The 27,825-nt window shown below is 37.0% G+C and overlaps 1 protein-coding gene across 1 annotated transcript in view; it reads right to left on the bottom strand.

The window, feature by feature from the left end:
- Nucleotides 1–1,326: 1,326 nt before the first annotated feature.
- Nucleotides 1,327–27,825, bottom strand: part of st8sia4 (ST8 alpha-N-acetyl-neuraminide alpha-2,8-sialyltransferase 4) — a 189,121-nt gene continuing 162,622 nt past the window's right edge. The window contains exon 5 of the mRNA XM_039758921.1: nucleotides 1,327–1,768. Coding sequence (XP_039614855.1) covers nucleotides 1,486–1,768 — 283 coding nt within the window. The 3' untranslated portion in view covers nucleotides 1,327–1,485. The remainder of the gene's footprint in view (nucleotides 1,769–27,825) is intronic.

The raw sequence follows: 27,825 nt of genomic DNA, 5'->3' as shown, positions 1-27,825 counted from the left end.
TAACCTTAAGTGCACAACTGTCAGGAATCAGTGCAGGTCAGTGGACCTGAGCTGGACTTGAAACATCCGGGGTTCAATGATCACCAGTGGCTTATTTCCTGACCCAGAGTGATTCCAGATGTTTGACTATGTCCTCTGGAAAATATGCAAATTGTCTATGTTAATTGATTGTGTTTTCTTTTAAAGGTATTCTGTAAATAAAGCATGAACATCTTCAACATAAATTACCCCAAACCTTTACTCATTAAAAAAAGATCCTAAAACTGAAAAACTGGGCAACATTATGGAAAAATGGTATGTATATTTTTTCCTTTACAAAGCTTTGTCCTGAGCTCAGGAACATTTCATTAAGAAGCCAGCAAATGAATGCAGCAACTTTTTTTTTTTTTAACTTTCACTAGTATCTAATTCACATTTGTACAATTACAGTAGCTGGTTACTTTGCGCTATCTAATAATAACATTCATATTCCTATAGAAAAATATGGTTTTAACACCATAGTATGTCTTAAAATGTGTACTACTAGAGAGAGTGTACTGTGGATGATTTATTTTTAAATAAGCAGCAATCCCAGTTTGGCAACTTATGAGAGGAAAAAAGACAGTATACTGGTAATCACTGCACCAGCACATTTACAAATAGAAAAATAGTTTAGCCTGAGGCCTCTAAGTATCACAACATTACAGCATTAAACTTTTCACACAGTATTTTAGTTATAAGGTCTGTACTTTAACAGCAAGCGGAATCTTTGGTACCAAAATTAAGGGCACCTACTTGGAATTTAAAAAACATCCTAACCTGCTTCTACAATATACATAACCTTTAGGGATCATTTTCTGATCCTTCATGTTCAGAGATTTTATTGCACCATGCCGTCACAGCTAATATCCCTTTAAACAGGTTTACGGATGTGCAAAGCTATGGCACATTAGTAATAATGAGGCAGGGCAGGCTGCATCACTTCTGCTACTGGCATGTGACAGCATTCTCAATGTCTTTAACCTCTCAGCCCTCGCTAGTAGACATTTTAAAGACAAAAATCATAATTTAAGAATAACTGGAAAGGGTAACAAAGTAAAACAATGTCTTTCCAACATAAAAAACTGGCAGCAATTTAAGATATCTCATTTAAGCCCAAACTTTGCATTTTTCTTTACAAATGCACCAATCAAGCAAAAGGCTTTTATTTTTTGTTTCAGCAACTCAATCGGAAGTGGCCGATTTATTTTTTAAAATGATCTGTTCACAAGTGCTCTTACAGAATATAAGAAAAAAATAACAGCATTTATGTCTTCTGTGTTGCTTGGTGATATTTTGGTACACATCTCTTACATTCAGTTTTCATTTCTTTCAGCTGTCAGCATAGTCTCCATTGATCCCCCTTTTATGTTGTCAGTCCATCAATTAAGAACACTCTTCACTGTCAAATCCATGGCAAGTTAAGTGGTCCGCCACTGGGGCACAAGAGACTCCAAGCATTGCACTTTATGCCTCTAAACACTTAGAAGTTGTCAATTTCAAAGCACCTTTACTATGCAACATCTTTAATGTTTTAAATTCCAGCGGCATCCTATGGGGACTGGCATTGGAAAAATATCGATATTTTAGTTCATCATAATAGTGATATTTAACAGGCTTTCCAATGGAGTCCTTGGGGAACGGCCAAAACCCATAAAGGTGAATCTCATCACAGAAGCGGGTAGCCAAGGTGTACATTAAAAGTCCTGTGCTTGGGCGCTTGATGTTAATTTTATTGGTCAGCCAATATCTGGAGAAGAAAAAAACGGGAGCATTAATTTTAATATCCTATAAATAGTATTACACAAAATAAAATTCTACAGATAGTATGAAAAATATAAATGTCAAAAATGATTTTAGTTTAAAAAATAATAAAAAAATGTTAATATTACTGTTAAAATAATAATACAAATAATACATTTTATTTACTGTATATACACTGCCAGTTCTACCTATAAACACAAATTGTTTTTAATCAGTATGCTGCTGCTGGAGTATGTGAATTTCCCCTTGGGATTAATAAAGTATCTATCTATCTATCTATCTATCTATCTATCTATCTATCTATCTATCTATCTATCTATCTATCTATCTATCTATCTATCTAAATTTGTATCAAAAACACTACTGACAATAACATGTGAGACTGATTTTATCTTCAACTTCACCTTTCTATAAGAATATGCTTCATGACTATGTTAAAGTTCTCTACATACCCAAGCCCACGCTGGCTATGCTGCGGTTCTGGGTGCCTGATTAGATTATTTTGTCTCTATTGATAATGCATGTGTTCTTTATAATGCACACATATCACATATAATGCATAATGCAACTCAATAACACATAACATCAAAACAAACAAAACGTAGTAAAATATGTCAAATTGGTTTCAGCGTCAGTCAGGACTTTATTCTCATGCATACACTTGTAAAGTAACAAATATATTTAGCCCAATATGGTCATAGAGGGTAGAGCCGATACCAGCAGCATTGAGCACAGAGCAGGAACCAGCTCTGGATGGGGCACCAGTCCATCACAGGCTACACTTATACTGTATATGCACCAACAACCAGTTACATCAGGTCAGTTTAGATAAACAATTCATGTAATGCAGAGCTTGGGAAGGTTAAACCTTACTTTCCACAGAAAGACCCACAGAGGCATGGGGAGAAAGTCCAGAAACAAACAAACACACTAATCAAACTAACCACTGTATTTTTGCATCCACTTTTTCCATTAAAAGGTTCTAGGTTGCCTAAGCCTATCCATGTAGCTTCACAGACAATGCAATACTAGATGCTACTCTACTACAAGACACATTCATTTACAGTCGCCCAATTAAGATTTGCAAATTAATCAAACTGGCATATCATTGAAATGTGGGAAGAAATCTGAGTATCTTAGAAGAAATGTTTCATTTCTACCTACTGTGACCAGGCCAACACTCAAACTGAAGAACCTGGGGCCGTAAGAAATCAGCCCAAACCACTACACTGCAGAACACACACAAATAATGATAATACTTTGTACTTATTCAACCAGAAAGGCATATGGAAATAACCGCATACTCTAAACATTATATTAGCAAGGCTTTGATAATTTATTTTCCCATATATATTTACAGTATTTTGTGGCAAAATGAAAAATATCACGTTATCCACAATGACATTTTTTTTAATACATCCTGTGAAAGACCCTCTTTATCTAACAAGCAATTCACATAAGGGCATTATCAATATCAAGAGGAAATACACAAGAAGGTACTTGACATAATATCTGTCTGTACAATTCATTTATAAACATAATATTAATTTAGGTCATTGGGCAAAATAATTCTGAGCTCTATGATGGATTCTATCTTACTCAATGCAGTAAGGCTTACTTTGTGCTAACTACTTTTATTCAAAGGTTTCATCATTTCTGAAAGCTGTTATATTGGTAATAAAGCAATAACCCATTAGCCTAATGTGTCAATAACCTTTACATAATGATATTGAGCCAGGAAAATCAATATTAACTTAATTACCTAATTATAATACTCCCATGGAATGCTAAGCTGTGACTTTAATGTAATCTAATCAATCCATAGAGAAAAGAAGAACTAAAGACAGTCCTTCTTGACTTTCAGTTGTTAAATAATGTTTAATTAATTTTACACTGATAGTAATTCCAAATTAAAATTATTTCTTAATATATTATAGTGACTAACGCACTGGACTATAACCTACAAGAATGTAAGTTCCATCCTTAACAATGACTTGCTGTTATGTGTCCCTGAGCAAGTCACTTATCTTGACTGTGCTCCAACTGTGAAATATGTATTAGTAATAAAAAAGTATAATAGCTCAGTACTTGAGAAGCAACTTGCATAGGGTCCATTGTGAACAGTGTTTCTGCAGCTAACCCTGGCTATTAATGCATATAGCTAATAGCATAATACATTACTGTGTTTAAAACACTGACAATTAATCAGTAGTAACATGCTTACCATACTATTCTCTTTATTTGACAAGATGTAAGCTTCATATAAGGTTGTAAGAAAGTATAATTTTTTTAACAAATCTGTTCAGAATTTATAAAATATTATATTCATCCTGATCCCATTTTATTCTGTATTAGAAACCAATCCTGGCAGCATTGAATCCCAGTCCAACAAGAGGAATGATTACTCACAAATAGACACTACAGCTATCTACACATATTAGTGGTACGCATTGGTAAACGGAAATGCAGTTGGACAGCAACAGAAACTGCTCCTTCCTTTAGCTGTAAATAACACACACCACATCTGGAAATTGAATTTTCCGTCCAAAATCAGATTTTCTCCCACTTTTTATGTTGTTTAGACAAACAAAATGTTTGCAGAATTTTTTAAACACCATGCTGCTTGAACAACTAGTTGTTTTAGTAGATGTATACTTTGCTATTCAACAATGAATACAGAATATAGGAGGACTGCTGATGAATTTAATACTTTATAGCAGGCAAGAGGGTTTTATTTGTAAAATAGTCAATATAGTCATTGCCAAGGGCTAGGAACTTGTCAAAGCTAGCACACTTGTAACAGCTGACAACAAAGCATGCCTATTAGCAAACATTAGGCTAAAGTTCCTACTTTAACTTGGAAGAAAGTTTTTGAGAATGTGATAATTCAAGATGATATAATGCTGACAACAGGCCTAAGATATTACAATCCTATCAAATCACTATAGCAATGTTTAGTCTAGTATGCCATTTTGGTATTTAGCTTATGTCACTGTGGTTGTGTCCATTTTGCTTTACCCTACAGTGTAGCGTTTTTCCTGTTAACATGTGAAAATCATGTCACCAATGGGAACATACACATACAGTTTAAAAAACATTATTATTGTAAGAATGAAAGTGAAAACCCCCTAAAACTGTTATTAGCACTTGAAACAGAAACTAAAATTGAATACAAAAATGAGAATTGTGTCCTACATTTAAAGATGAATTAGGTCAGTCTGTCAGTCATTTTCCAACCCGCTATATTCTAACTACAAGGTCACGAGGGTCTGCTGGAGCCAATCCCTGCCAACATAGGGCACAAGGCAGGAACAAACCCCGGGCAGGGCGCCAGCCCACCGCAGGATGAATTAGGTGTAATATGGAATAAGTGTACAAGGTGAAAGACTTTTATGTATAAGGCATTTGGATAACCTCCCAACCAACTCACTGGGTAAAACTAGGGAGTGGAATTTTCGCTTGTGTTTCAATTTTTGATGTTGTTACTAATTGCAAATCTGTTGCATCTTTTACATTAGCCTATTCAAAACATAATTCAAGCATAGGGATTACCTAAAACTATTATATTCTACATTTTCTGGTGATAGTACAAACAAATACAGCTATTGGCGAAAGGTTAACTTGTATTGGACTGGGAGTTTGTGTATTGTTACAGATTTAGAAATGCCAGTGCCAGAATTTGGAAATATTCCCTATCACATCATACACTATGTTAAACATTATTTAACAGTTACTCTTTATTTCCAAATACAACAGCTGCTTTTGGGTTTAAGTATGGACTGGATTTTATAGAATATAGACAACTTTAAAAAAGAGGTTCTGAACACAAGTACAGATTGGTACAGGGGGTGTTGATAAAAGGTTGAACCAAAAAAACTAAAAACAAAGACGAGAATAAACAGAACACTAAAAAATGAGTGAAGAGAGGAATAATCTTTACTTGAATAGCAAAATACAGTAAGTTAACTGAACCAAAATTGATGTTTAGGTAGTACGATTTCCTGCAAACAAATCCTGGATAATACAGGAAGTCTCAGCCAAGACTCATATTTCATGCAAGGACTTAACACAAAATTCCACCTACTTCTACCCACAGATACCACACACAGAAAAATTGTAATTATTACGAGTTATCAGCCTTGTTCTGCAATAATATTTCCATGTATTTTACTTTATAACTGAAATTAAGACTAATATGCTTTCAAAACAGAACTATTCAGTAACAAAAAAATCTAAATCCAGGAGTCTATGCTAGTAGCTTTGGGTGTGTGGTACAAGAGGTCTGCGGCTTGTTGGTATCTAAGTAAATAAATAACTGACGTGCTCATGCTGGGCAGTGTAGCAGGTGCAGGTGATCTACAAAAAAGATTGCTTGTTTCCGGGTTGGTGCAAGGTAGTCAGATGACCATCTGTTGCCTTATTAGAATGTGCAGTCGGTCTGATTGTCTCATTATCATTCTGGGGCGGCAATCAGGCGATCGCACCTGCAACCCTCCCCAGTGTATAAAAGAGGAGCACAAGACAGAAACATAGCATAGATAAAAGAATGGTAAAGAAGAAAGAACAGAAATAAAGCCGGGTGGAGTGACAGGATGAGCCAACCAGCTAGTGTGGAATGGCATTGCTGTATTTGGTCCCACAAAGAAGCGAAGGATCAGAGCTCTAGGAGCGGCTTGCCCCACTGAATATTTGTAGAGGAGTGAGTGCGAGCATGGTAGAGTCCTTCCCAGAGATCACAGGCACAGCAACGGAGCGAGAAGGAAGACAGGAGGGCAACCAATTCGGATCGGTCTTGCCGATGCTGCTTGAAGCAGCCAAGATGGAGGTCAGGTTGGAAAGGATTGTGGCTGCTTGTGTATTAGCTGGCCAAGCAATGGGACAGCATGAAGGGCAAGGTTGAAATTGCGTTGGCTCGTCAAATGGAAAAAGGACCCTATGACTGTGACAGTTTAATTTTTGTTTTATTCTGCATTTTAACTTCACAGACTTTCACTTTTTATTGGAGTATGTATTTATTTATTGAATGTTTTGTTAGTCTGCACTTTTGGACACTTTGTTTTTGACTGTTTTTAATAAAAGCACTTTTACACTTTTATGTACCTACCCCGGCACGGTGGCGCAGTGGTAGTGTTGCTGCCTCGCAGTTAGGAGACCTGGGTTCGCTTCCCAGGTCCTCCCTGCGTGGAGTTTGCATGTTCTCCCTGTGTCTGCGTCGGTTTCCTCCCACAGTCCAAAGACATGGTGGATTGCCGATTCTAAATTAGCCCTAGTGTGTGCTTGGTGTTTGTGTGTGTCCTGCAGTGGGTTGGCACCCTGTCCAGGATTGGGATTGGCTCCAGCAGACCATCGTGACCCTGTGTTCAGATTCAGCAGGTTGGACAATGGATGGATGTACCTACCCCTTGCTCTGTATGAGTGTCTTCATCCTCAGGTACATTATAAGAGACTCCTGGGATGTAAATGGTAGTATGGAGCTGAGCGGCACCATCACAGGATGCAGACATGGACAAGATGCCCCAAAATCACAGTGCTCACTTACGTACAACCACTATTTTAGAGTTGTCAATTAAGATAATATGCATGTCTTTTTGAATATGATAGGAAAGCCCAGAATACTCAAAGCAAAATCCATTCAGATGTTAGTTTACATTTAGCAGCACGGAACTATGCAAGATCACATGCATTTTTACTAGTACAAAATTAAAAATATCCTCACACCCTGACAAACCTAACCATCACACTAGCTTCATAAAACCTGGACCATTATTTATGTGTTTTATTTACTGAGTAATACAAAAACTGCAAAGACATGGTAAATGAAGTGAAATGAACCAGAAGATTAGATGCTTTTTATCTGTCTTTGTATTTAATAGCTAAAGGCTTTAAGCATTGTTATTAAACGTTTATTAACCAATGCATATCCAATGCATGAAAGAAAAAATAAAGATACAGAAGTGTTTTTCAATTAGATGTGGTGGCCAATGTTTTTCATTCTCCACCAGTAATGCCAAGTCTCATGCTAACCTTGAATTTCTGAATTTTTTGTTTTCTTTAACTTGTAATATGCTAAAACTCAATATACTTGGGCTTCCAGCATCCTGTAAATACTCATATTGCTCAAAAAACAGAAATGCAGAAATAAATCATCAGGTCATCAACTGTAGAGGCTGATGATTATTTTTTGGTGGAATTAAAAAACCTTAGGGGATGTCAATCACAAATATTAGATGATTTGTGAATCACTGTAGAGATTAAAATTAGTTTCTAATCTCACAACACATAGAATTCAATAAACTAATTACACTTTAAAATATTTTTATTAAATCATGATTTACATGAAAATTGGCATGAGTAGTGTATATGAAAATGAAACAAAGGAACATTTTAGTATTTTGGTAGGTATACTTTCTTGGCCTATTAAAATAAATGTATTTTTTTTTGTTATGAAATAACTCAGCTATGCAGATTGGCTAAAGATGAATTTTTACAAGATCTTTATAGATGTCTGCTCTTGAAATTTATAAGACAAAATCTGCTTAATCATAAATGTAATTCTAAATTTATAAATTGCATTGCTCAAACATGCCTGCTCCTTTCTGAAAATTAAACCTTAACCAGCTAAATATAGTTTATGTTTCTGCAATTTCAAGCACAATATACAAATACATTTGAAAAATTGCGGTTTTCATTATCTGCAAAACTTTGCCCAAGTCTAAAACTCTGTGAAGAACCACCTGCATGATTCATCTGACACAAGGTTCAGGTGGTAAGCCATTCCACCTTGTTTGCCACAACATTTTACAGTTAGGAAAAAGAGGATGTTTGTTATACCTGACATTATTCTACACTGGTTCAAGTTTTAGCTAAACGACATTAAAAAGTTTATAATTCTTGGCCACAGCAGACCCAGCATGGCACAAATTTCACAAGGAGATTGTCAAGGTTATATGTTTTACCCACTCCATTTTGTCCATGCACATGATTCCTTCTGAAAATATTGTCCATTCATATGGCCATCTTTTTGTGTATGATTTTAATCTTTTTTTCATAGTAAACGTTCCTGATACCCAGCCATAGGAGATACACAAACCAGTGTGTTGCTTCATGCTTGTCCCAAGCCCGGATAAAAGGGGAGGGTTTGGTCAGGAAGGGCATCTGATGTAAAATTTTGCCAGATCAATATACAGACACTGCGGTGGGCTGGCGCCCTGCCCGGGATTTCTTTCTGCCTTGTGCCCTGTGTTGGCTGGGATTGACTCCAGCAGACCCCCTGTGACTCAGTGTTAGGATATAGAGGGTTGGATAATGGATGGATGGATGAAATATAAAGACAATATTACAGATTTTTTTTTGTTCTTTATTTTGCCTTATAAAATTTCTTGCATTAGGAATTTGTTAGTTTTCGCATACCCCTTGGGGTCAGAGCACAGGGTCAACCATTGTACAGCGCCCTAGAGCAATTGAAGGTTAAGGGCCTTGCTCAAGGGCCCAGCAGAGTAGGATCTCTTTTAGATTTCCATACTGGATCGGTCAAGGCCCAGGTTACCAATGGCCTCCACCAGTATTGTTAGCCTCAGGATGCTGGCGGAAATTGGATTACAGTTGGCCGAAGAAGGAGAAGAAGAGAGGGCTGACATGTCTGGAAGCAGGGGAAGAGGAGGACGATAAATAGAGTGGAATTGAAGGTTGGCAGTATGACTGGTAAGGGGAGAGAGTTAGCTGATGTGTTGGAGAGAAGGAAGGTTGATATATTGTGAGTGCAAGAGACATAATGGAAGGAGAGTAAGGCCAAATGGATCATAGGTGAATTCAAAATGTTCTGTTCTGGTGTTCATGGGAGAAGTGGGGTAGGGTATATTCTGAAGGAACAGTATGTCATGAGTGTATTGGTGGTGAAAATAATGTCAGACAGAGTGATGATTATGAAGCTGGAAACTAAAGGTGTGATGATGAATGTTGTTAGTGCAAATGCCCTGCAAGCTGGGTGTGCAATGGATAAGAAAGAAGATGAAGTGGACGAAGTAATGGACAGTGTACCTAGGGGACAGAAAGTGGTGATTAAAGTAGATTTCAATGGACATGTTGGTGAAGCAAACAGAGGAGATGAGGAGGTGATGAGTAGGTATGGTGTCAAGGAGAGGAATGAAGAAGGTCAGATGATATTGGATTTTGCGAAAAGGATTGACATGGCTGTGATGAATTTTACGTATTCTTACTTATTTTAAGAAGAGGGAGGAACACAGGGTGACGTACAAGAGTGGAGGAAGATGCACACAGGTAGATTATATCCTATTCAGGAGGGTCAATGTAAAGGAGATTGAAAACTGCAAAGTGGTGGCAGGGGAAAGTGTAGGTCTGTAGGATGACGTTGAAGATCAAGAAGAGAGGAGGAGTAAAAGTAGAGCCAAGAGTGAAATAGTGAAAGTTGAAAAAAAGGATCTGCACCGATTGGCTGGACAGAGGTACCGGGCTAGGAAAGATGTGCAGATGGAAACATACTCACAAGCAAGGTGGGTGTGTTGAGCAGATGGAAAGAGTACTTTGAGAGGCTGATGAATGAAGAGAATAAGAGAGAGAAGGTTAGATGATACGGCGATAGTGAATCAGGAAGTGCAACAGATTAGCAAGGAGGAAGTAAGGACAGCTATGAAGAAGATGAAGACTGTTGGTACAGATGACATACCTGTAGAAGAATGGAGGTGTTTAGGAGAGATGGCAGTGGAGTTTTTAACTAAATTGTTTAATGGAATCTTGGAAAGTGAGAAGATGCCTGAGGAGTGAAGAAGAAGTCTACTGGTACAAATTTTTAAGAATAAGGCGGGTGTACAGAACTGTAATAACTACAGGGGGGTAAAAATGATGAGCCACAGCATGAAGTTTTATGAAAGAGTAATGGAAGCTAGGTTAAGAAGGGAGGTGATGATTAGTGAGCAGCAGTATGGTATCATGCCAGGAAAGAGCACCACAGATGAGATGATTGCTCTGAGGTTGTTGATGGAGATGTATAGCGAAGTACAGAAGGAGCTGCACTGCGTCTTTGTTGACCTGGAGAAAGCATATGACAGGATGCCTTGAGAGGAGTTGTTATGGTATTGTATGAGGAAGTTGGGAGTAGCAGAGATATGTAAAAGTGGTACAGGACATGTGTGACAGTGGTGAGGTCTGTGGCAGGAGTGACTTATGCATTCAATGTTGAGGTGGGATTACATTAGGGATTGGCTCTGGGCCCTTTCTTATTTGTAATGAAGATGGACAGGTTGACAGACAAGTTTAGACAGGAGTCCCAATTGACTATGATGTTTGCTGACGTCATTGTGATATGTAGCAAGAGTAGGGAGTGGGTAAAGGAGACCCTAGAGAGGTGGAGATATGTTCTAGAGAGCAGAGGAATGAAGGTCAGTAGGAACAAGACAGAATACATGTGTGTAAATGAGAGGGAAGTCAGTGGAATGGTGAGGATGCAAGGAGTAGAGTTGACAAAGGTGGATGAGTTTAAATACTTGGGATCAACAGTACAGACTAATGGGGATTGTAGAAAAGAAGAGAAAAAGAGAATGCAGGCAGGGTGGAATGGATGGAGAAGAATGTCAGGAGTAATTTGCGACAGACGGGTATCAGCAAGAGTTAAAGGGAAGGTCTACAGGACGGTAGTGAAACCAGCTATGTTATATGGGTTGGAGATGGTGGCACTGACCAAAAAAAAGGAGAAAGAGCTGGTGGTGACAGAGTTACAGATGCTAATATTTGCACTGGGTGTGATGAGGACAGGATTATGAACGAGTACATTAGAGGGTCAGGTCAGGTTGGACGATTTGGAGACAAAGTCAGAGAGGCAAAGATTGTGTTGGTTTGGACTTGCGCAGAATAGAGATCATGGGCATATTGGGAAAAGGATGATGAAGATAGAGCAGCCAGGCAAGAGTAAAACAGGAAGGCCTAAGAGAAGGTTTAATAATGTGGTGAGAGAGGGCATGAAGGTGATGGGTGTAACACAGCAAGATGCAGAGGACAGGAAGATATAGAAGAAGATGATCCGCTGTGGCAACCCTTAACGGGAGCAGCCGAAAGAAGAAGTAAACGTTCCCGAGATTCATTTTGGCTCCTTGTCTGTCTTTGGACAAATAAGGGCACGATGAATACAGTACATTTAAGACTATTTTGATCTGGGTATTTTAAATTAGTGCTAATACTGTCTTGAGTGTGTTAATGTTTGTGTTTCAGCAGCTATTACACACAATATACAAATGTTTCATTATTCCCTCACAATTGTCACAAAGATGGATTCTTTTCGCATACACTTGTAAAATGTCAAAGTTGTTAAAATTTTTAATTTTAAAATTTCCCATTGGAAAGCAAAAACGAATTTGCCAACTCTTACATGTTAAAACACAGAAATGTTCTGAGTGACACCAACTAGGAATAATTTACTGTTTCAATTTTACCTTGAGAGCGGTTGACTTGGACTCATATTTTCTCTTTTACTCGTCTGACAGCTGCTACTCGGTTCCTCAGATGCCCAATGCAAATTATTCGGACACTGGGAAGAGCATGCATGCAAACTCCTGTTGCTTTAGGTAAGTTAACTAACAGAATACAAAAAAGTCACTTCTCTGGAAATTAATGGAAGGGGAAAGCAATTACTTAAGCACAACCTATTGAACAAAACTGAATTTATTGAATAATATTACCTGCAGATTATTATTGTAAAGAACAAACCTTATGGACCGGCAGCTAAATGGAGTTTGAACTAATAAATTACATGGGAGAGGTGCAGCTGTCCTAACTGATATAAACCAAGGACGGGTCTGGAAATGGACAGTGATGTTGGGAAATGAGAGGCTTCAGTGGCTTAAACCCCTGATCTCTGGCACCTAATCCCAATATACACGAACAATAGTGGCAAGCCCCTGATCTTCTTGCTCATCATGCACTATTTGTATTTCTATTACGCAATAAATAATTTCCTTTCCAAGTTCTTACTTAATTATATAATTTTAATGATTTACTGGGTTTTAACTAATTATAATAGCTATACAGGGAACTTATTTTAGTTCCTTTCCTACTTTCATAGGGTAACATTGAAACTGATTTTATGCTAGTATTAGTCATCCTGAATAAATATATATTATAATTGCTAATTGGATACTACTGTGTTGGGGATACTTTGAAAAATGTTATGTTTAATAAAAATGAACAATTAGACACAGACCGTCCATCATTACCAAACATCAACAATGCGATTTTCATATCACTTGAACTACAGTCTGCTGCATATAAAGGCCATTGAGACACCACAAGAGTATGTGTGATATGTTTTTAACTTCATTGTAAAGTGCAGCTAGAAAGCACATATTTAATGTAGTCTGCTAGCAAATGTAACTGCATCCTATTATTGATGACATTTGAATATGATTCATTGTTACAAAACTTTCATAAACAAGAATGTAATAACTGAATCTTGCATGAAATATGTTGTAAATAAAAAATGTGGAATGCTCCAACTTTCATATTCATTGACTTATTTGCCAAAAGTATCTGTATGTTATACTGTATCTTGCGTACATTTTCTAACTTGTTTCTGATTGTCATATGTCAGGGGTGGGCAAAGTCAGTCCTGGAGTGTCGCAGTGGCTGCAGGTTTTTCTTACAACCCAGTTGCTTAATTAAAAAAAAAACAAAATCCTTCTCAATTATTTAATTTCAGGGCTTGTTAATGCCCTGTCAGGTCAGGTCATTCTCATATCCTAGATTTTGAAGTCTAAAACAGATGAGTAATTCTCAGTCATTCACTTTTTTCTTATTTTCATTCCAAGTATTTAATTAAAACCTATAGTGCATGATAAACACACACAGGTGCACATGGAAACCAGCTAAATGGAGAAATGCTGAATTTCTTTTGTCATTTGCATCTAATTGCTAAGAAGAAGCAATTAAAAACCAAGACTACAGCTGTTTAAGACTAAAATAAGCAATAAGGGTTCAAAATCTTAACGAGCAAGACAACTAAATTGAAGCAGAAGTGTTACTTGAGCAATAAGGGCTTCTGATGAAGCAACTGGGTTGGAACAAAAACCTGCAGCCACTGTGGCCCTCCAAGACTGACTTTGCCCACCCTTGTCATATGTAATTAACTATTGGTTGTCATCCCTTGAATTAGATATCTCAAGTTCGTGTGATTCAAAACACTTAGAATCTTCTTATGAGGACTGATCCTTCCATCCATGCTTTATCAAACCTACTTAATCTAGTTCAAAGCTGCAGGGGCCATATCCTATTCCAGCAGCCATATTGGGATAAGGGAATCAGTCCATTGCATAATCACAACAGAGCCAATATAAGGTCATTGCATAACCTAATGTAGATATCTTTGGCAAGGCAAGTAAGACAGAGAGAACAGATTACCTGGAGGCACACACAAACACTTAAAAGCGGAGAACATGCAAACTCTACACAGAGTATACCTATCAGGGTTTAAAGGGAAATAAAAAAATTTCTATTTTATTTATGTTTGTTTATCGTCTTGTTGTGTGAAGTCAGACTCAGTGTTATCATATGTGGCACATGTTTGTTTTCTACAATACTGTGTGTATCTAAGGATGTGTGCACTGTGGTATAATGGCATGGTGCTATATTTAAACCCTGTGTTGTATGTACATTTACAATTTGATTGCCCTCTGTAATAGGTAATGACTCATCAGTAAAAAAAACACCACTTTATCCAGAAATGTTTTTTCTGATTTTAGGTCTCGTTTTTGACATTTTTGTCTTTTTAGAGAACAATAGTTTTGCTTAGCTCTTTTGTATTAACTACAAATCTCTTGTTCATCTGTGTACGATCCAAGCTGTTTCTGACTGCTCTCTTTATGCAATAAAAATTTGTTTTTGCCTAATCCTAAACCATTCTCTGTGTTATGTCTTTCCTGCTGATGGAAAGATTCAAATGGTTGTGACAATACCTGTGCCAAGATTCAAACCCAAGATTCTACAGGTCTGTGGCAACATTTAAAGCCATATTAGTGCTTTCTACACACAGAAAATTTAGTGGTGGGCAAAACTGTAAGCCGCTATAGCTGCAACAAAATTATATACATAATTGAAATATATAAGACTTATCACTCTACGCTGAATGTTTCCTGAAATTCAGACTGTGAAAACTGTATGGAGAAGGCTTATTTTTTCATTGAATTCATTTGTTAAAGCTTTTGTATTGCACACTTTAAAGGTAGAGCTCACTGCCTACTTTTGTTGTTTTAGTGGTCCACATAAAATCAAACTGTATCATACACTATTTAAATATACAGTAGCTATCTTTTATATACTGTCTTGAGCACTATATTATTTTAGCCACCTTATTAGTCTTAATTATTTATGTAACACTAGAATTACCAAAGTCAACAAAAATCCGGCCCACCTTAAATCGTTTTGCACCTCTCCGTCTGCCTGTTTTATCTTCTAAATGTGTCGATAAGCAGCAAGCGATCTTGCTCTACAATCCCCCCACTGCCTCAGAACGGGCAAGAAGTTTTCCAGTTCCTGCCTTGATTGATTATCTGGGAGTGAGCTACCCAGAATTGTAAGGGGAAATAGTTTGATGTGTGTTTTGTGTTTACAACAATCTATGTAAACACATTGTTAAAACAGAAACATTTTTCATGTTTTAGTAATAAATGACAAAATTTAGACATGAACTGTATAATGTGTGAAGGCTGATGAACAAATATCAAATAAAGACTTTCAAAAAAGGTGCAAGTACAATATGACAGCTTCTGTGGTGCTGTGGTTAGAACTGCCAACTTATAATCCAGAGGTCGTCAGTTCGAAACCAGCTCCCTGGCAAATTTACCATTTTCAGTAGTGAGCTGCTCTTATTGTTAATACTATACAATAAAAACATACATTTGATTTGTGTCTGTAACAGTATAAATTTATAATCCATTGTCAGTCTTTTTTGTCTCGCGGGTCATTAAAATTTTTTTCGAGAAGATCACGTCTTGTCGCCTGGATTTTATATTCCAGGATTTTCTTTTATATATAGAGAGACAATAAAAACATACATTTGATTTGTGTCTGGATTTTCCGGTGTAAATTTATAGTACTTGTAAAAGTTAGCTTTTTTTTTCATTTTTATTCTCTCAGTCACGATCACGATACAACACTCACCCCCCTCACTCACTTTTTATCTGAAACTGGGAATAACTGTCGATGTGAGTGGTGTTTTGAGACAATGGAACTGGAAATTCTCTGATCTGGAGGGATAAAAGCTGACACAAAAATGCTGGTGAATCTGCCTTCTTCCTATCTCATTGTCACTTGATTTTTTTTTTATTCAATTTTATTGAGTGTTCCTGCTCGCGCTGGACAAAAAAAACAGAGACATATGTATATATGATATCTGTAATAATTCATTTTAAGACATTACATTACATTTCGGAAAACACTGTGGCACCGAGTACAGGGAGGTCAGTTCCGCGTTATACGCAATCATCAGATTCAAATGTTAACAGTTCACACACACCCAAGGTCCTTCCTTCCTACATTTACGACATGTGTACCTGTCGCAATGTACACACTTCTCTCTGTGCTATGGTTCCTATTACACTGAAGGGGCTGGGGAAAACGGCTGCCTTGGAATAGAAGCTTGTCAATGTTGCATCCTCTTTTGCTTTATCCATTGCCTTTTCTTGTAAGAAGCGATGACGGAGTTCCTCTGCAAGGTGAGCAAAGAACACTCTTCTTTTCTCAGTGGCTCCCGTGTATGCCTTGTACAGTACATGTGCGTTGGTCGCCATCAAGTCAAACGTGTTATAACACACAGCAACCGGCTACCCACGTGCTTCTGCTTGCACTGAAAAAGCTCATACCTTCTGGTGTACGATTTTAATGCTACACCGGGCAAAAAAGAAAGAGACAAATATATGGGAGATTTTGAAGAAATCATTTGATGACCTGAATAGTACCAATCAGAAAACATTTTCGCACTAATGTAATACTATTTGAAAATGAACAGCGTCAGATCAGCTGCAAAAGTATGGTGTTTCTAAAAGTTTTTTTTTCACTTTTATTCTCTCAGTCACGTTCACGCTTTCCCTTGCATCCTGTCCCCCCCTTCTGATCTTACTCTAACTAACAGCGGCAGTATAAATTCACACCCGATCTGATGCTGTTCGTTTTCAAATAATATTGATGGATGGATGGATAAAGCAAAAGAGGATGCAACATCGACAAGCTTCCATTCCAAGACAGCCGTTTCCCCCAGCCCCTTCAGTGTAATAGGAACTACAGTACAGAGAGAAGTGTGTACATTACGACAGGTACACATTTCATAAATGTAGGAAGGACGGTCCTTGGGTGTGTGTGAACTGTTAACATATGAATCTGATGATTGCATATAGCATGAAACTGACCTCCTTATACTATTCTTTCCTCTCCATGTCCTGGAGTACAAAACAAACAGCACCATGCCCCAAAATGTAGAGGCTGCATGGGCAAGATCGAAAAAAAAAAATGCTGTCACTGATTACAAGCACAAGAAGGCATGCAAATGAATTTGAATAATATGAATAATGTTGCATCAGTGCCACAATGTTTTCCGAAATGTATTATACAGGTCATAAAATGAGTTATTCCAAATATCACATATACCTATGTGTCTGTCTTTTTGTCTGTGCGACTTTGACATCATGGACCATAAAGTACATACTAATTCATTGTGAGCAGGAACACTCAATTAAACTGAATAAAAAAAAAATTCAAGTGTCTGTGAGATACGAATAAGGCAGATTCACCAGTTTGTGTGTCAGCTTTTATCCCTCCAGATCAGAGAATTTCCAGTTCCATTGTCTCAAAACACCACTCACATCCACAGTTATTCCCAGTTTCAGATAAAAAGTAACCACATCAGATCTGGGGCAAGGGGTGAGTGTTGTATCGTAATCGTGACTGAGAGAATAAAAGTAAAAAAAAAAAAAAAGCTAACTTTTACAAGTACTACAAAATTTACACCGGCATTTCCAGACACAAATCAAATGTATGTTTTTATTATCTCTCTATATATAAAACAAAGTCCTGGAATATAAAATCCAGGCGACGAGACGTGATCTTCTCGGAAGACATTTTAATGACCCACGAGACAAAAAAGACTGACAATGGAGCATCTTGCGGGGCAGTGAAACATAAGATTCTTGCAAGACACGTCCTTCTTATCAAATAAGGCAGCCAGCAAAACATTCAGTCATGTGCCTTTAGCAAAGAAGAAAGAGCAGCGCGGAGAAACGACACCCAAGGTGCGATACATATGCAGAGAAAGGTACAGAATGTGAAAGCAGTAACAGGCGAATGTATTGTATAGTCCCAGCCAAGCAGAAACCACATTGGGACAGGACAGATTCCAAATATTGGTTTTACAGAAGTTCTGAAATAAAAGTGAAACTAATGAAATAGCAACATTTCAAAGAAAAAAAAATCTTACAAGTGTGTATCCGGAAGATCAAATACCCCTAGTATAATATTAACAATAAGAGCAGCTCACTATTCAAAATGGCAAATTTGCCAGAAAGCTGGTTTCAAACTCACAACCTCTGGATTATAAGTTGGCAGTTCTAACCGCTGCACCACAGAAGTTGTCATACTGTACTTGCACCTTTTGTAAAAGTGTTTATTTGATATTTGTCCATCAGCCTTCACACATTATACAGGTCATGTCTACATTTTGTCATTTATTACTAAAACTATCTCCCATGCTTCTTTGTCCAATATATGAATTGTTCAGCTGTCTTACAAACTTTATCTTAAAATTCCCTGGCATCACCCAGACCATGTACATAATGTCACTAAAACACAACAGACAAAATAAAATATTATATTATGCAATGAAATAATAATGATTACAAACATATACAGTATAAGAATCCCAGTATACAACTATCAGTGTCTTGATGATTAAGTTTGGTGGTTTGTCCATGCATCATGTACCTAAAGAAGCACAAAACCTATCCAAATCAGTTTACACTGTTTACCTGTAAATTAGTGCATGACTAAAATCTTCAGTAATGCAGGATTTACAGTCATTGTGGAATTATTTTTCCATGTGGCCTTGCATTTTATAGAACACTGGCTCCTGCCTTCTGCTTAATTTTACCAGAAGATGCCCTGTCAACCCAAGATTCTGTACTGTAGAAAGCTATTTTTTTAATTAAATGCATGGCTTACCTCTGTAATAATAATAATAATAATAATAATAATAATAATAATAATAATAATACATATATTAAAATTGTAAGTTACTGTATAATTTCACATTTATGCTTTTATTATTTAGGGATATTTCAATGATAAGACAACAATATTATTTTATTGACCATATGCATTAATAAAAAGAAAATTATTATTATCACATATTCGTTAGCTACTTTGCACCCTAAGTGAGCCTCAAGATCATTATTTCATTTGCAGCTCATTTTGTACTGAGGACGCTGCTTCTTAGTAGTGTGCATGCTGATTGAGCACATTAAATTAAAAGGTCATCCATTCATTTTTATAATATAGTCTTACTGGACAGTCACTTTGCAAGCCATGTTCTTTCCGCTAGGGCCCTTGAATTAACTCATACTTTATTTTTTTTCATTAACCTTTTTCATGTTGCTTTGATTTTATTCCCTGATAAATATGAAAAAAAAGATTCTAATTAAAAATAAATTGATTAATGAATTTCTGCTTGCCAGGTCATTGTACAATATACAGACCAACAACTTTAATCACGAAACACACATTTGATATAAGAGATTTTTGATCAGGTAGATCAATTTGTTTCATTTTCTTTTCTAATATACAGTATATTTGCTTAAATCCTTTTTTTCAATTTTCACTCGTTTTAATACAGGAAACAATCTTTTTAATAATTTTTGTAACTGATATTAAGAGAACTAAATTTAATTGTTCAATGATGCAATCAACAAAATTATTCTCACATATATTTTATAGTGGTTTTAATTGCATTTTAATGCTTAATTCTCAGTGGCTAATTATAATTATCAGGTGTTTGTGCAAATTCAAATCTTTCATCTAGATGTGGAGCAAAATGTTTGTAATTTTATACAATTGAGGCATTATGATATAAAATTACTGATAATAATGTGGAAATTTAAAGTGTATTGTACTCTCATGCTGATATGTTTGAGGTACTAATAATATTTGAAGTCTCAGCCTTGTATTATTTAGCAGTTTTAATTAAAAAGATGTGTGGTCATAAGAAAGCTATTTTGTAAATGAAAGCTGAATTAGAAATAAATTATAATTGTGTTAATCATAATTTATATTGAATTTATGAAACAATATAATTAAGATCCTGCAATTTCTTTACTTTTTGCATTTTATGTTTAATTACTCTGCACATGTTTTAATGGTGATTTATATTCAAAAGCACTTTCAAGTGTTTTCTAGGAGTATGTAAAATAGTAATATAAACACTTCCATTAAGAATTTTTTTTTAAATCCACTTTTTGAAGTAGTTTAAGAATATACCTACAGCATTGGATGGAAGGGAGGAGAGCATATATACTTTTACAAAGGATATCTCAGAATGAAATTAAGCCTGAGGCCAAGAAAAGACAGCAGCAACTCTAACACTACTGTGCCCCCACACCACTCTCAATCTTTTAGAGCATATTTATAATCAGAATACACTTTCACTGGATGATACTTACTTTAAACATGTATAGCACATCATAACAAAGTTAGCCAAAAGATTATTAGTGGTGATGACTGAACCCTGAAGAGGTAATTTCGCCATGCATTTGTCAAAATCACAGAAACTTTGCTGAACTCTGCAAAATGCATTAGTGTCGATAGGGATGGAGAACGGAACTAGTTTTGAGTGGATTATAAAGGGGCAATGGACTTTAAATGATTCTGAGGGCTATGGAATGGTCTGACAACTATGCTGGAGTAATTATTGTGGCCAAATATGGTGATCTGTGCTGTGAAGCTGAAGTGCTAACCCCTGTGCCTCAGTGCCTCAATAACGAAAGACACAGATGGAACAAATACCACAAATAAAACACAAAAAATGACCACAAAATTAAATATGTATAAAAAAAACCACAGATCATTGCGCTCACAGAGTTCCAGTCGTGGGGCACACATGGTGGCATGGAACTGGCTCATTCAAGTGTTTAAAGTAACACTCTAGGCACAGCTGGAACGTCGAACGTCTTGTTTGTTTCCCATGTATCTGTGAAGGGTGACTCTAGCATTTTTGCTGCCCTCTCTATATGGCTGCCACTACCCCTTTTGCTTTACTGCCAGACCTGTAAATACTGTAGAAACCAGGAGACATGACAAGATCGCCAGGAATGGGTAGAGTGAAATGTGGAGGTTTTGGATACAAAACAATGAATTTATAACTTAACACTAGAATTACCAGAGCCAATGAAAAAACTTGTAGATCCGTCCCACCTTAAAATGCTTCTCACCTCTCCATCAGCGTCTTTTGTCCTTTAAATGTGTTGATAAGCAGCAAGCAGTCTGCTATCACATCCCCCACCGGCACACAGTTTTTTCAGCTCAAGTCTGTTTACCTGCGTGTCAGTTGCTTAGAGTTGTATAGAGTGAGAAGTCAAGCAAAATGACACCTTTTATAAATACTATATCATTATTTGGAACACTTGCATTTCATGTGTGTTCCGTGTCTACAATGATCTATGCACAGCAAACACATCAGTAAAACAGAAAAGCTTTTCGTGTTTTAGTAATAATTGACAAAATGTAGACATGAAGTGTATAATGTGTGAAGCCTGAATTCCAACTATCAAAGATACAAGTATAACAGAACAAATGCGCTAACCCCAAGACTATAACCGAAGAAAAAGAAATCAGGTGTTGCATGTTTTCCTGACTTCTTGAGTAGTATGCTGGTTAGAGCTGCTGACTCCAATTCAGAAGGTTGTGGGTTTGAGTCTTAATGTCTCCTAAAATAAGTGTTTTGAGTAGTGAGCTGTTCTTATTGGTAATATTATACAATAAAAGCATACATTTGATTTGTGTCTGTAACAGCCAGTGTAAATGTATAGTACTTGTCAAAGTTATTGTCTTTTTTTAGTTTTACTAGTTTTACTTTATTTACTTATCTTCCTACAGCATAAAGTCGCAAGTACACTGCAGAGCTTCCTCTGTTTGATTGTCAAGGACATGCTCACAAATTACACGTGTAATGCCACGAAAAATACCTGCTGACACTTTAGTACGCAAGCAATGGTACGAGAGTGCAGTTAGACTATTTTTGGGCACATACACCACGCTAGTGTTTAGATCTGGACGGTGTAGCGTTGGAGAGCTCTGTAAGCCGTGCTGTTTCTTTGAAGGACAGGTGATTGGCAGGAAGACACCGGACTTTCGCCTTTATTCCCTGGACCAGCTGCGTTGTTCTTATATATGAGTGGAAGTTTCTTGCAGGGAGGGCTTCAGTTTTCTTCGATCTGAGTTCACCTCTGTTATAGCATGTCTTTATTTGAAAACAGCAGTGTCAGATCGGGGCGAGCATGAACGCGACCAAATTACACTTGTAATGCCACGAAAAATACCTGCTGACACTTTAGTACGTGAGCAATGGTACGAGAATGCAGTTAGACTTTTTTTGGGCACATACACCATGCTAGTGTTTAGATCAGGACAGTATAGCGCTGGCGAGCTCTGTAAGCCGAGCTGTTTCTTTGAAGGACTGGTGATTGGCAGGACACCCAATCTGACGCTGTTCGTTTTCAAATAATATTGCATTAGTATGATGATGTTTTCACATATATTGTCTCTTTCTTTCAGGTGTGTAATAGAAACCACAGCATAGAGAGAAGTGTGTACATTGTAACCGGTACACACATTGTAAATGTAGGAAGGACAATCCTTGTGTGTGTGAACTGTTTACATTTGAATCTGATGATTGCATATAGTGCTGAACTTACTGTTTTGTATTATTATTTCCTCTGCATATCCTGGAGTACAAAAGAAACAGCATACAGCAACATGTGGGGAGTGGCAAGATTGGGGGAAAAAAACTTGCGGTCACGGATTACAAACTGCAAGATGTTATACGAATGAATATGAATAATATGAACAATGTTGCATTCATGCCACAAAGTTTTCCAAAATGTACTATACAGGTCATAAAACGAAAAATTTCCAAATATTACATATACCTATGTCTCTGGTTTTTTTTTCTGACATCATAGACCATAAGGTGCACACTAATTCAGCAGGAACATTCAATAAAACTGAATAAAAAAAAAATCAAGTGATGGTGAGATACGAAGACAGCAGATTCACCAGCTTTTTTGTGTCAGCTTTAATCCCTTCAGATGAGAGAATGTCCAATTCCATTGTCTCAAAACACCACTCACATCTCCAGTTATTCCCAGTTTCAAATAAAAGCTCACAGCGTCAGATCCCTGGGTGGGGGGAGCGGTAGTATGATTCGTGATTGTGATTTAGAGAGAATAAAAGTGAAAAAAAGGTAACTTTTACAAGTCCTATAAATGTACACCGTTTGTTACAGACGTAAACCAAGTATATGTGTGTACTGTATAATATTAACAACTAGCAAAATACCCGCGCTTCGCAGCGAAGAAGTAGTGTGTTAAAGAAGTTATGAAAAAGAAAAGGAAACATTTTAAAAAATAACGTAACATGATTGTCAATGTAATTGTTTTGTCACTGTTATGAGTGTTGCTGTCATATATATATATATATATATACACACACACACACACACACAGACACACACACATATAAACATATATACATATACATATATACATATAAACATATCTACGTATACACATATCTACACATACACATATCTATATATATATATATATATACATATACACATCTACATATATACATATATACACATATCAACATATGAGCGACGGGCACTAAGCAAACTCCTGTCAATCATGAATAATCCACTTCATCCACTTAACAGTGTCATCTCCAGGCAGAGGAGTAGCTTCAGTGACAGACTTTTGTCACTGTCCTGCTCCACTGACAGACTGAGGAGATCGTTCCTCCCCCACACTATGCGACTCTTCAATTCCACCCGGGGGAGTAAATGCGAAAATTAATTTTATTTTAATTTTTTTCATTTTTATTACTATTTAATTTAATATTGTTTCTTTGTATCAGTATACTGCTGCTGGATTATGTGAATTTCCCCTTGGGATTAATAAAGTATCTATCTATCTATCTATCTATCTATATACATACATACACACACATACATATATACATACATACACATAAATATACAAATATATACACACATACACATACATATATATATATATATATATATACACACATACATACACACACACACACACACACACACACATATATATATATATACACTCACCTAAAGGATTATTAGGAACACCATACTAATAAAGTGTTTGACCCCCTTTCGCCTTCTGAACTGCCTTAATTCTACGTGGCATTGATTCAACAAGGTGCTGAAAGTATTCTTTAGAAATGTTGGCCCATATTGATAGGATAGCATCTTGTAGTTGATGGAGATTTGTGGGATGCACATCCAGGGCATGAAGCTCCCGTTCCACCACATCCCAAAGATGCTCTATTGGGTTGAGATCTGGTGACTGTGGGGGCCATTTTAGTACAGTGAACTCATTGTCATGTTCAAGAAACCAATTTGAAATGATTCGAGCTTTGTGACATGGTGCACTATCCTACTGGAAGTAGCCATCACAGGATGGGTACATGGTGGTCATGAAGGGATGGACATGGTCAGAAACAATGCTCAGGTAGCCCGTGGCATTTAAACGATGCCCAATTAGCACTAAGGGGCCTAAAGTGTGCCAAGAAAACATCCCCCACACCATTACACCACCACCACCAGCCTGCACAGAGGTAACAAGGCCTGATGGATCCATGTTCTCATTCTGTTTACGCCAAATTCTGACTCTACCATTTGAATGTCTCAACAGAAATCAAGACTCATCAGACCAGGCAACATTTTTCCAGTCTTCAACTGTCCAATTTTGGTGAGCTTGTGCAAATTGTAGCCTCTTTTTCCTATTTGTAGTGGAGATGAGTGGTACCCGGTGGGGTCTTCTGCTGTTGTAGCCCATCCGCCTCAAGGTTATGCATGTTGTGGCTTCACAAATGCTTTGCTACATACCTCGGTTGTAACGCGTGGTTATTTCAGTCAAAGTTGCTCTTCTATCAGCTTGAATCAGTCAGCCCATTCTCCTCTGACCTCTAGCATCAAGGCATTTTCGCCCACAGGACTGCCGCATACTGTATGTTTTTCCCTTTTCACACCATTCTTTGTAAACCCTAGAAATGGCTGTGCATGAAAATCCCAGTAACTGAGCAGATTGTGAAATACTCAGACCAGCCCGTCTGGCACCAACAACCATGCCACGCTCAAAATTGCTTAAATCACCTTTCTTTCTCATTCTGACATTCAATTTGGAGTACAGGAGATTGTCCTGACCAGGACTACACCCCTAAATGCATTGAAGCAACTGCCATGTGATTGGTTGATTAGATAATTGCATTAATGAGAAATTGAACAGGTGTTCCTAATAATCCTTTAGGTGAGTGTATATATACACAGACACATATATACATATATATACAGATCTACATATATACATATCTACATATATACACACATATATATATACACATATCCACATATATATATATATATCTACATATATATATATAAACATACATACATACATATATATCTACATATATATACTGTATATAGCAAAATCCCTGCGTATACCACGTTGTCAGTTCAGCAGTCTGGTTGTAATATGACCAAGCTGTGCACTGAGATTACTTTTGAGAATGCAATGTCTAGTTTTGTGGCAACCTTTTGTTGGGTGTGTCCCTGAGACGTATTAATTGTCATCACGAAGCAGAGCCTTACTGGAAATTTGAGGCATTTGAATTGAAATGGGAGATCAGAGGGTATAACGGTGATGCGAGGAATACATTCACCGTGTGGCGCTCTTCTGTTTTTTTGTGTAGCTGCCTTCACACAGCTTCCCCTCTGCTTTATAAACGAACACCATATAAGGCCGTCGTTTCTCCTTGCTTCGCAGTTCTGTACTGTATTATTGTTCGTTTATTACGAATCTTATAGCTATTGTGTAGCTATTTAAGACTTACTGTACTGTTCAGGTACCCATTTCCTTTATTTAATCTGCGGCTTGTACGCTATTTTTTGTTTGTTTATCACGATTAGAGATATTTATTGATTCACTTCTTTAGCTGACTGCCTGCTCATATAAGGCTTGTGAAGCAGCCTTTACACAGCTTCTCCGCTGTTTTATAAACGAATGACATATAAAGCCATCCTATTTCCTTGCATTGCCAAGAAAGCTGCCTTTTTATTTAATCCACGGGTTCTCCGCTGTTTTATTGTTCGTTTATTACGATTATTATAGTTCTCTTTATATGTCACGTTGTCAGTTCAGCACTCTGGTTGTAATATGACAAAGCTGCGCGAGCTCACTCTTGAGAATGCAACGTATAGTTGTCCAGGAGAAAAGCAATCTTGCCTGAAATCAATGGCAACCTTTTGTTGGGTCTGTCCCTGAGACTTCTTACTTCTTATCGCGAAGCAGAGCCTTACTGGAAATTGGAGGCATCTGAATTGAAATGGGAGATCAGAGGGTGTAACGGGGATGCGAGGAATACATTGAGTGTGGAGAAACTCTAGAGACAGCGTGTGTATTAACTTGTGGATTTTTCTGTGAGTATTTGGTGGCAGCATCACAAAGTTGCTTCCGCAAGACGGCGTTAGCTGCGGAGCTCAGCTCAGAGCGAAATGAGGTGAATGGGAGGGGAGAGGATGATGTCACTCCCCCACCCGCCTCAACTGTCAATCCCCCCACAAACACAGTCTCTCGGAATTTGCATAAGCACAGCCCTTCACCAGCAATTTTAACAATGATGCCCCCCAAATTTTGGAACCCTATACAATGGACTAATTTGTCTGTGCAAATGCTCTGCAATTTTTCTTCCATTAAAAATGTTTTGGCATCGATCAAAACTACTGATATGTAGCTAAACAATGAAGTTTTTCAAACACCTACATGAAGCCACTAAGAATGTCAGATGTGCTTATACTTAAGAGAGGAACTATGGCCTGAGGAACATGATATTGTGTCCTGTGAACTAGATGTAAAGGTTAGTAAATAATTCGGCCAAACAACACTCTGATTCTATTTTCTCAAATGATGATCTTGTTAACATAAGAAATATATTATGCTTTATCTTAACTATTGACTCCTCAGCTTTGAATGACCCCATATTTCATCTCATTCTAAAAGTTTGAAATTAGGGCAACAAAAAAGGTTGATTATGTATTTAATACTTTTAATCAAACATGCATCAACATGCTTATTTAATAATGTGGGACAGAAAGCAGATTAGATGTGTTACACAGTATTATCCAGGTATTATTTCAAAACTTTGTGTTCAGACTAAATACAATTAGTGATCCCAATTCATTATGAGATTTGAACCCAGTTGTAGAGTTACTGGTGTTCAAATGTTTAGAAGAATGCTACTTTAAATATGTCAGAGAAAGAGTGCTATATTGCCTTCAAAAACTTTATCTGAGCCTGATTCCTGGCCATCTCACTTAACTTTTTCTTTCATCAAGAAATATATATAGATACTGATAAATTTTTCTCCTGAGTTATTCATTACAAATTGGGTTCAGAAACGTAATAAAATGATAGAGCACACTGTGGTATTTTATGTCACTTGTTCCACTCTGATCTGCCCTCCAGTACAGCATTGTGATGCCATATAGCCTATAATCTGAGTTGAACTATACTTGATTTTCCCTCCTATTTTCATGAAAATATTTGCAGCAGTTTCTGCAGAACAAACTTATATATAAAAACAGATGCCGACTTGGCTTTAGGTACATATAGTTATGTCAGAGCAGCATTGGAATTTTTAAGTTTGTCAGTCAGTCATTATCCAACCTACTATATCCTAACACAG

Source organism: Polypterus senegalus, chromosome 7 (assembly GCF_016835505.1).
Source record: "Polypterus senegalus isolate Bchr_013 chromosome 7, ASM1683550v1, whole genome shotgun sequence".
Lineage (NCBI taxonomy): Eukaryota > Metazoa > Chordata > Cladistia > Polypteriformes > Polypteridae > Polypterus > Polypterus senegalus.
Note: the sequence above shows the minus strand (reverse complement) of the source record. Positions and strands in the feature narration are given on the sequence as shown.